General features: G+C 37.6%; 1 protein-coding gene across 1 annotated transcript in view; it reads right to left on the bottom strand.

The window, feature by feature from the left end:
* LOC144977954 (sulfate transporter-like) overlaps positions 1-10,766 on the bottom strand; it is a 19,107-nt gene extending 8,341 nt beyond the window's left edge. Inside the window, exons 1-2 of the mRNA XM_078923363.1 lie at positions 10,717-10,766; positions 7,044-7,193 (exon numbers count right to left, since the gene is read on the bottom strand). Of these exons, the coding sequence (XP_078779489.1) occupies positions 7,044-7,193; positions 10,717-10,766 (200 nt within the window). The remainder of the gene's footprint in view (positions 1-7,043; positions 7,194-10,716) is intronic.
* Positions 10,767-11,085: the final 319 nt, after the last annotated feature.

The following is an 11,085-nucleotide window of genomic DNA, read 5'->3' as shown; positions in this document are numbered from 1 at the left end:
CCCCCAAAAAAAAACAAAAACAAAAACAAAACAAAACATAACAATATTTAGGTAAGTATGCATTGTATTAGAAATGTCGTTTGTTGTTGTTGTTGTTTATTTTTATTTTTTTATTTTTTTAAAAAGGGTTTTACGGCGCTTGTAACGCATTTAGGTCATATCAGCGCCAGTAAAAAAGGAAAAGAAAATGGGATAGTGAAAAGAATCTAGATGTACAATAAAAAAAGGACTTCAGGAAAAAAAAAGTAAGTCAAAGGGGAGTGGTTCAAATAGGGAACAGATGTAGATTCCAAAAGCACACAATCAATGCACTTAGTTTGAGATCACCTAATGGTCTCACCCTTACACCAGCACAAGATCCCACTAAGAGGAATACAATCAAATGCTTACATTATACATTCAAAATAATAAACATAACAGATAGATGATTAACAAGGAAAAAAAATATCATCTCCCAAAACAATAACTATGCATTTGACTGTTTCCCTCACACACTTTATAGTCACCTGGAACAACTACAAAAGACGTCTAACTTTTACGTCATGGCACAAGACCGAAGGGCTAGAGCTCATGTGGTCGCTGGTTCGGATAAGTAAGTAAGTAAGTAAGACTGTTTCCCTCTCAGCCAAGCACTATGACCAGGCCAGGGCAAAACCAAGTAATCTCATTCCAAGACAAAGACAGAAAGCCAATGGAAAACAGATGTATAGGGGGATAGAAGAGACAATTAGTACCTCCCTGCCCACTGTGGGAGATCAGGAACCCCACCCAGGTGACTTTATCCAATATCAATGGAATACACTAAATTCATTTCATCGCCAGTAAAAAGAAAGACAGAATTTATCAAAAGCACACGAGAATAAGACAAATGGGAATGGTTCAAATAGGGAACAGATTCCAAGAGCACACTATCACACTCTCATTCCAAGACAAAGACAGAAAGCAATTGGAAAACAAATTTAAATATAGGGGGATAGAAGACACAATAAGTGCCTCCCTGCCCAATATGGGAGGCCAGGAACCCCACCCAGGTCTTAGAGATGTCAAGTTAAATGTCACATTAAGATAAGACGGGGGCAGTGGTGATGGAGGGTGGTGGAGGGGAGGGGAGGGGGAGAGAATAGATAGTATGCAGTTGACGTCACTCAAGCCTTTGTTATTATATTTTGCCATCCACGTTTGTGAGTGATTCTCACTATAGTGTATTAACCAGACTATAAAGTTCATGGTGACACATAGTTTTGTGTGTTGGTCCTTTATACTTCCGGATGGCAATGTTATGAGCTTCTTAGCCAAGCGCATACTATCTATAGGGATTTTTGGCGTAGCTATCGTAAAGTTATAGCCTGACACTGAAACCCAAAAAGACTGGCATTTTGACGTCATTATTTGGTTTTTGCACCGACGAGTGAGTTGTCGTTAGGAGTGTCAAAGAGCGTGTAGGTAAAGATTGTTATGTTACCAAGAGCTCTCACTTCCCGCTTTTGGTGAAGCCACGCATCTTCCGTCTTCTACTCGTATTTTCTTCATTGTATCAGTAAGCCTTGCGCGCTTGATACACGCGGAGCACACCCACCTCGCTGTCTCGCCTGGCACGCGATAATAGCATTGCGGTTAAGAGAAGCGAGAGCTCTTGGTAACTACGTTACCCTACACACTCTTTGGTGCTCATGGAAGCAAGTCATTTCATTGGTTGAACTATTGAATACAACTCACGATTTGTTGTCTTTTGTGGCCAAAGACTAGCATTTTGACGTCATTTTTTTTTTTTGGTCAGTGTCAGGCTTTTGATAGTATGCGCTTGGCAAAGAAGCTCATAACATTGCCATCCGGAAGTATAACGGACCAAAACACAAAACTGTGTGTATCCATGAACGTTTATTAGTCAGGTTAATACTCATAAATGCGGATGGCAAAAAACAATAACAAAGACCTGAGTGACGTCATCTCCGAACTATCTATAAGTTAACGATGGCTACGGTTTTGGCTCAGGAAAGAACTGGGCAAATGGATGACATTTCGGTCTCTAGCCTTGGTCAGGAGACAACGATTTGATTTGTTGTATTCAGAGCAGGGCACTCACACCGGGCAGATTCACCCGCTCGCCACAGCCGAGTGTGTAGGCCATTGCTTTGCACGGCCCACACGCAGCTACACATCAAATTTACAAGCATGGATCACCGTAATCCCGGCATTGTGTTAGATGCAACTGCATTAATTAATTATGGTCTGTGTGTTGGGGTTGGGGGGGGGGGGGGTAGGTGGTCTATAAGAGAGTGCACAATGCCTTTGTACTTAGTTTCGCAACGTATTATGTTAAGAATGTCAAGTCTTCTAAGAGAAGTAAAGTAAAAGAGAGGTGAGGAATATAGATAGATGGAAGAGATCGAGGCAGACGTACAGACACGCACACACACACACGTGCGCACAGATAGATAGACACACACACAGAGAGAGAGAGAGAGAGAGAGAGAGAGAGAGAGAGATGATGTCGTGGTGGTTGTAGTACTAGTGGTAGTGATGAAGATGTGGTGGAGGTGGTTGTAGTAGTAGTGGTAATGATGATGATGTGGTGGTGGTGGTTGTAGTAGTAGTGGTAACGATGATGATGTGGTGGTTGTTGGTTGTAGTAGTGGTGGTCGTGATGATGGTGTGGTGCTGGTTGTAGTAGCAGTGGTAGTAATGATGATGTGGTGGTTGTAGTATTAGTAGTAGTTGTAATCATGATGATATGGTGGTGGTGTAGTAGTTGTGGTAGTGATAATGATGTGGTGTTGGTGGTTGTAGTAGTAGTGGTAGTGATGAAGATGTGATGGTGGTGGTTATAGTAGTAGTGGTAACGATGATGATGTGGTGGTGGTGGTTGTAGTAGTTGTGGTCGTGATGATGATGTGGTGGTGGTGGTTGTAATAGCAGTGGTAGTGATGATGATGTGGTGGTGATGGGTAGTAGTAGTGGTAGTGATGATGAGGTGATGATTGTACTTGTAGTAGGAGTAGTGATGATGATAATGATGATGTGGTGGTGGTTGTAGTAGTGGTGGTAGTGATGATGATGTGGTAGTAGTAGTAGTAGTAGTAGTAGTAGTAGTAGTAGTAGTAGTAGTAGTAGTAGTGGTAGTAGTAGTAGTAGTAGTAGTAGTAGTAGTAGTAGTAGTAGTAGTAGTAGTAGTAGTAGTAGAAGTGCTGGTATGATGTGATGGTGGTTGTAGTTGTAGTAGTGGTAGTGATGATGATGTGGTGGTAGTGGCTGCAGTAGAAGTGGTAATGATGATGTCGTGGTGGTGGTTGTATTAGTAGTGGTAGTAATGATGATGATGTGGAGGTTGTGGTGGCGCTTGTAGTAGTGGTGGTAGTGATGATGTGGTGGTTGTAGTAGTAGTGGTGACGATGATGTGGTGGTGGTGTTGGTGGTTGTAGTAGTAGTGATGATGATGTAGTGGTGGTGGTTGTAGTAGTAGTTGTAGTGATGATGATATGGTGGTGCTGTAGTAGTTGTGGTAGTGATAATGATGTGGTGTTGGTGGTTGTAGTAGTAGTGGTAGTGATGAAGATGTGATGGTGGTTATAGTAGTAGTGGTAACGATGGTGATGTGGTGGTGGTGGTTGTAGTAGTTGTGGTCGTAATGATGATGTGGTGGTGGTTGTAGTAGTAGTAGTAATAGTGATGATGATGTAGTGGCGGTGTTTGTAGAAGTTGTGATAATTATGATAATGTGGTGGTGGTGATTGTAGTAGCAGTGGTAGTGATGATGATGCGGTGGTGATGGGTAGTAGTAGTGGTAGTGATGATGAGGTGATGATGGTGCTTGTAGTAGTAGTGATGATGATGATGATATGGTGGTGGTTGTAGTAGTGGTGGTAGTGATGATGATGTGGTGGCGATGGTGGTAGTAGTAGTAGTAGTAGTAGTAGTAGTAGTAGTAGTAGTAGCAGCAGTAGTAGTAGTAGTAGTAGTAGTAGTAGTAGTAGTAGTAGTAATAGTAGTAGTAGTAGTAGTAGTAGTAGTAGTAGTAGTAGTAGTAGTAGTAGTGCTGGTATGATGTGGTGGTGTTTGTAGTTGTAGTAGTGATAGTGATGATGATGCGGTGGTAGTGGCGCATTAGAAGTGGTAATGACGATGTCATGGTGGTGGTTGTATTAGTAGTGGTAGAAATGATGATGATGTGGAGGTTGTGGTGGCGCTTGTAGTAGTGGTGGTAGTGATGATGTGGTGGTTGTAGTAGTAGTAGTGGTGACGATGATAAAGGTGGTGGTGTTCGTGGTTGTAGTAGTAGTGATGATGATGTAGTGGTGGTGGTTGTAGTAGTAGTAGTAGTAGTGATGATGATATGCTGGTGGTGGTGTAGTTGTGGTAGTGATAATGATGTGTTGTTGGTGGCTCTAGTAGTAGTGGTTGTGATGATGAGGTAGTGGTGGTTGTAGAAGTAGAGGTAGTGATGATGATGTGGTGGTAGTGGTTGCAGAAGTGGTGGTGGTTGTTGTAATAGTGGTGGCAGTGATGGCTGTAGTAGTACTGGTAGTGATGATAATCCGGTGGTGGTGTAGTGGCAATGATAATGATGTGGTTTTGGTGGTTGTAGTAGTAAAGGTAGTGATGATGATGTAGTGGTGGTGGTTGTAGTAGTTGTGGTATTGATGATATGGTGATGGTGGTTGTAGTAGTAGTGGAAGCGATGATGAGGTGGTCGGAAAGGAGGGGGGGGGGGGGGTATCCTTGGAACAAATTGACCTCACCGGAATTTGAGGGAGGTTGCCTGTAACCCGGAATTTTTTGCTCCAGACCGAAGTTTTGGTAACACTGAATATGACTAAGCATGCCACCCCCCCCCCCCTTCTCTCCATCTCTCTTCCTCTCTCACTTTCCTTCTCTTCGTGTACTAGTACTACTAAGTATAATCTGCGCTTGAATCCGGCACTCAGTACATTTCAATGAAAGAATTTATTAAACAATGATCCACAAGCTGTTAAGATATTGTAATATCTTATACTATTATATTACTTCTATCACTAGACATCATCCCCAAGTCTGGATAAGGATATAGATGAGGATAAAGAAATATATCTGAATAGCCATGACTTGAAAAGTAGATTTGTTATTATTAGTTATTTAAAACTTTTTAAAAACAAATAATTCGATGTATGTCCAATAATTTATACGAGAGAACCAATTTAAAACTGAAACAAAGCAACACACTGGTCAATCAAATCTTGAACCGACACATAATCATAAGCACCACGCCATTACTGTTCATAAAGAATGCCTTGGCCTAGTGAAACAAGCGAACGAATCACAATGCCATTATTCCTGTTTACAATTAATAAATACATCGAACAAAGTATTAATGTAGAACTAATCCGAAGTGGTTTGAAGACTTGTACTTGAACACAATATTACAATCCACATCTATGATGGTAATCCATGAATTAAACTTTAATTGTTTAAAACAAACAGACGCAACACGATAAGCATGGAACTGTTGAATGAATAGCATATTGAATCTCGCGCTACACACACACATACAGCCACGTAATGAACACGCAATACCGGATGGCCTATACGGCAGTCAGCAATACGCGAGGGAAGCTGCCTGAGTGTGTGGTAGCCTTGATTCAGAGCCATAAGACCCATGGAGCTGGAGTTTATCCCAGTTTATGTACCGTGAAACCGACAGTAGCAATTATTACCTGCTACCCTTTGGATTGAACACGAGTTTATTGCGAGGTACTTTGGACCAGATATAATAGACCCGGCTACCCCAATCACAGTTTGGTCGGCAGGGCAGGGCAGGGGAGGGGAACAGAAAAAAAAACCCCAAAACAATACAAACTCGAATGCACCCGGAAAGGATAATAGGAGCGATCTAAAGATAGTTCGAAGATGACGTCACTCAGGTATTTGTTATTGTTTTTTGCCATCCGCGTTTATGAGTAATGCTCACTGAACTGTTTAAACCCGACTATAAACGTTCACGGAAAACACAGTTTTGTGTGTTGATCCGTTATACTTCCGGATGGCAATGTTATGAGCTTCTTAGCCAAGCGCATACTATCTATATTCATGTTTCCATCCAACCTAGTCATCGATCACATGATTTGTTGCTGTCCAACGATTGGACATTTCTCAATAAGTGGAAACACGCTGCTTTGTTTATGAAAGTTGTAAACATACCAATGAGTCATGCTGAGCAAAATGACCAATTGTGATGTTGGATATTTCTCAAACTGTGAACACGTTTCACTATGTGGGTCATTTTGAGCACATAGTCGAATGTGACCAATGACTTCGAGCACATGGAAATTTAATATAGATAGAATGCGCTTGGCCAAGGAATTCACAACATTGCCATCCGGAAGTATAACGGACCAACACACAAACTCTCTGTAACCATGAACTTTTATAGTTTGGTTAATATAGTTTAGTGAGAACAACTCACAAACGCGGATGGCAAAAACAATAACAAAGGCCTGAGTGACGTCATCTGCATACTATCTATAGATAGTATGCGCTTGGCTAAAAAGTTCACAACATTGCCATCCGGAAGTGTAACTGGCCAGCACACAAAACCGTGTGTAACCATGATCGTTTATAGTCTGGTTAATACAGTTTAGTGAGAATTACTCATCAACGCGGATGGCAAAAAACAATAACAAAGGCCTGAGTGACGTCAACTTCGAACTATCTATAGATCATGCCCATTGTCCCTTTACGGATGATTAGAATAAAGAGATAATACTCTTCAACAGTCGTAATGTCACTTCCCTCGTAATGACGTATGGTAACTTAGTAACTGGCTCTAAACTTTCGGAACAATGGCGGACGCCCTTATGAAATATTTCTCCGGCGAGCATAAAAGCGTATCCAGAGGGGAAAAACAACCAACATGAATTTGATCATGTTTTGACTTTTACACATTCTGATCACAAGGCATATGAAAAGTTCTAGCCAGCATAAAGAATAAAAAGTAATGATTTTCTTTGTTTAGAACCAAGATGGCCGCCGTTGCCGGGCGGCGTGACATCAGACTACTGAATCCAATTTACCTTATCAAATAGTTACACACTCTTTTGGGCCATATGATTTTCGTCGGAGAGACTTGTTGTCTCGGAGTCAAGGGATACGCTTCCTCGATGGCCTCGTATGTGTAGGCGATGCGCCTGTCTTGGATTTTAGAGTTGAATGGAACGCGAAAGCTATGTGGATATAAGAAGAACTGGATTTCATTTGGTTAAAGCCCACACACACACACACACACACACACACACACACACACACAAGAAAAGACTTGAGTTTTTGTATAGCGCAATATCCACTAAACGTGCTCATAGCGCTTTAAAAAAGGTCCCTGACCAACAGCAACACTTAACATTTAGGACGGGACATGACGCCTGTTAGGCGATATTACAATATTTTTTCGGACTGAGACAACGCTGTTAACGGCCAGGTACTCATTTTACACCTGAGTACGGTGTGAGAATGTGAGTAAAGAGCGTTTTCCGAGGACTCAACTATGCGCCGAGCGAGACTCAAACCAAGGACCTTCCGATCCGAAAGCGAGTGTCGTACCACAAGACCACATAGCCGCACCATCTAGGCAGCGTGTTGTGAGTCAAACACTCCGACATATGAATAAACAAACACACACACACATACACGCATACACACACACACACACACACACACTCACACACACATTTGATGTCTTTGAACAGAAAGAAGAGTGAAATGAGAATGAGGAGGATGACGTTTAGAAATAAAAAATAATGTAACTTATACAATATCTATTTGATCGAGTGTGTTTTTATTTACTATTGTTATTAATATCATCATTATTATCATCATCATCATCATCATCATCATCATCATCATCATCATCATCATCATTCATCATTATTATTATTATTATTATTATTATTATTATTATTATTATTATTATTATTATTATTATTATTATTATTATCATCATCATCATCATCATCATCATCATATTATTATTATTATTATTATTATTATTATTATTATTATTATTATTATTATTATTATTATTATCATTATTATTATCATTATTATTATTATCATTATTATTATTATTATTATTATTATTATTATTATTATTATTATTATTATTATTATTATTATTATTATTATTATTATTATTATTATTATTATTATTATTATTATTTCAAAATCTATTTTAAGATACACCATAATATAACACCATTGAACATTTTTCTTTCAAAATAGTTGAGAAAACTAAGACTTGCTGGTTGGAATGGAAAAAAACACACCGATGACTAAATTATGGCCTTATCTCGTTGCCAAAAAAATAATAATAAATAAATAAGTAAATAAATAAATAATGATAATAATAGTAATAATAATAATAATAATAATAATAATAATAATAATAATAATAATAATAATAATAATAATAATAATAATAATAATGATAATAATAATAATAATAATAATATTAATAATAATAATAATAATAATAATAATAATAATAATAATAATAATAATAATAATAATAATAATCATAATAACGATAATAATGATGACGATGATGATGATAGCAGTTAACTTTTACGAAATTTGAGTCTCGAGCAGCCAGAGAAATAATATATATATATATATATATATATATATATATATATATATATATATATAGAATGCAAATTTTCACGGCCGAGACGACAATAAGTACCCACCAACACTCATAAATACCAAGCTCCAAACAGTTGAGCACTCTCGGCACCGGTAGCAAACACACCACTCACAACATGACAACAGTCGTCTCGGCCACAAAAATATGAGTGAAAATTTGCATTCTATATTAGCTCTATCATTATCGAGCACTTTCGTACCTACAAGTACCCACCAACACTCATATATATATATATATATATATATATATATATATATATATATATATATATATATATATATATATATATATATATATATATATATATATATATATCAACAGAGTGCTTTTATTCGAACGAGTTTCATAAATGAGACGTGTAGGTCATATTTCAGTATTTGGTTTATCCCGCTGATTCAATACTGCCGTATCAAGACAAACCCATATTAAAAATTTGGTCAGAAAACTCGTCCTTCAAATATCGATCGATGTATATGACCCTCATCTTAAAAAAAACCATCTCAAACCTGGGACTTTGCAAAGTAATAATAATAATAATAATAATAATAATAATAATAATAATAATAATAATAATAATAATGATGATGATGATGATGATGATGATGATAATAATAATAATAATAATAATGATAATAATAATAATGATAATAATAATAATAATAATAATAATAATAATAATAATAATAATAATAATAATAATAATAATAATTAATATAATAATAATAATAATAATAATAATAATAATAATAATAATAATAATAATAATAATAATAATAATAATAATAATAATAATAATAATAATAATAATAATATTTATAATAATATGAAATAGAATAAAATTCTGTTGACGTGTTAATTAACAATTGCGTGAATACTTAAGTTAGTTCAGTACTTAAATCTTGAAGTTCGCTTTTCTGAGTAAAGGGAGGCTGTCTTCTCCGGCATGATTTCTGATTCGGTCTACCCAAACGGTATTGTGATGTGAAAGAATTGATTCCAAAAAATGTGGACATAAGCATGAAACTATTATTTATGTTTTGGCACTTCCGCGAAAACAAGAGAAACGTTCAATAGCAGTGCGGAAATAACATTTGACGGTCGATGTTGAATTTAATGTGCATGCCTAAGACAATGGGCACGATCGATAGATAGAATGCGCTTGGCCAAGGAGTTCACAACATTGCCATCCGGAAGTATAACGGACCTACACACAAACTCTGTGTAACCATGAACTTTTATAGTCTGGTTAATACAATTTAGTGAGAACAACTCACAAACGCGGATGGCAAAAACAATAACAAAGGCCCGAGTGACGTCATCTTCGAACTATTTAAATTACATTTCCATGTGCTCGAGGTCGTTGGTCACATTGGAATATGCGCTCGAAGTGACCCACATAGTGAAAAGTGTTCACAGATTTTGAAATATCTATCATCACGATCGATCATTTTGTTCAGTTTGACACATGGGTATGCTTACAACTTTCATAAACAAAGCAGCGTGTTTACATTTCTGAAGAAATATCCAATTGTTGGACAGCAACAAATCATGTGATTGATGACTTTGTTGGACGAAAACATGAAAAAAAAAGATCGCTCCCATTTACCAGTAGATTGTTGAACAATCAAATGAAATTTGTGACACAGCTTCACACGGACAAACAAAGTCGGTTGTTTAAAAACAATAAACTGAGTGAATTCAACCTTTCTCTGATCGTTGTTGTTGTTTTCATACCGCCAAATGGGTGACTAGTTATCACACGATTTTCTCGATCATATTATAAATGTTAAAGTTTACATACGACAGATTTCTGTATTGATAGTTCAAAGTTGACGTCACTCGGATCTTTGTTATTGTTTTTTGCCATCCGCGTTTGTGAGTAATTCTCATTTAACTGTATAAACCAGACTATAAACGTTCATGGTACCACAAGTTTTGTGTGTTGGTCCGTTATACCTCCGGATGGCAAGGTTGTGATCTTCTTAGCCAAGCGCATACTATCTATTGATCAAACGGTAGAACAGTGGGTATTTTACTAAGACACATACCGTCGATGGTAAAAACTGTGAAGTTTGCTATGTTTCCCAATCACAGTCATTGTTTACTTTATGACGACTGCCTGGGTGGGGTTCCTGGCCTCCAAGAGTGGGCAGGGAGGTACATACCGTGTCTTCTCTCCCCCCTTTATCTGCTTTCCAACTTACTTTTTTGCCTTTGTCTTGGAAAGAGATTACATACTTGGTTTTGTCCTGACCCGAGCCGGAGTCCTGACTGGGAGGGAAACAGTCAAATGCATAGTTATTGTTTTTGTGAGATGATATTTTTTTTTCCTTGTAAACTATCTATAGATAGTTCGAAGATGACGTCACTCGGGCCTTTGTTATTGTTTTTGCCATCCGCGTTTGTGAGTTGTTCTC

This window comes from Berghia stephanieae, chromosome 8, assembly GCF_034508935.2.
Source record: "Berghia stephanieae isolate SIO BIC M18660-M18661 chromosome 8, UCSD_Bste_1.3, whole genome shotgun sequence".
Lineage (NCBI taxonomy): Eukaryota > Metazoa > Mollusca > Gastropoda > Nudibranchia > Aeolidiidae > Berghia > Berghia stephanieae.
The sequence above is the reverse complement of the archived record's forward strand: the minus strand, read 5'-3'. Positions and strand labels throughout refer to the sequence as shown.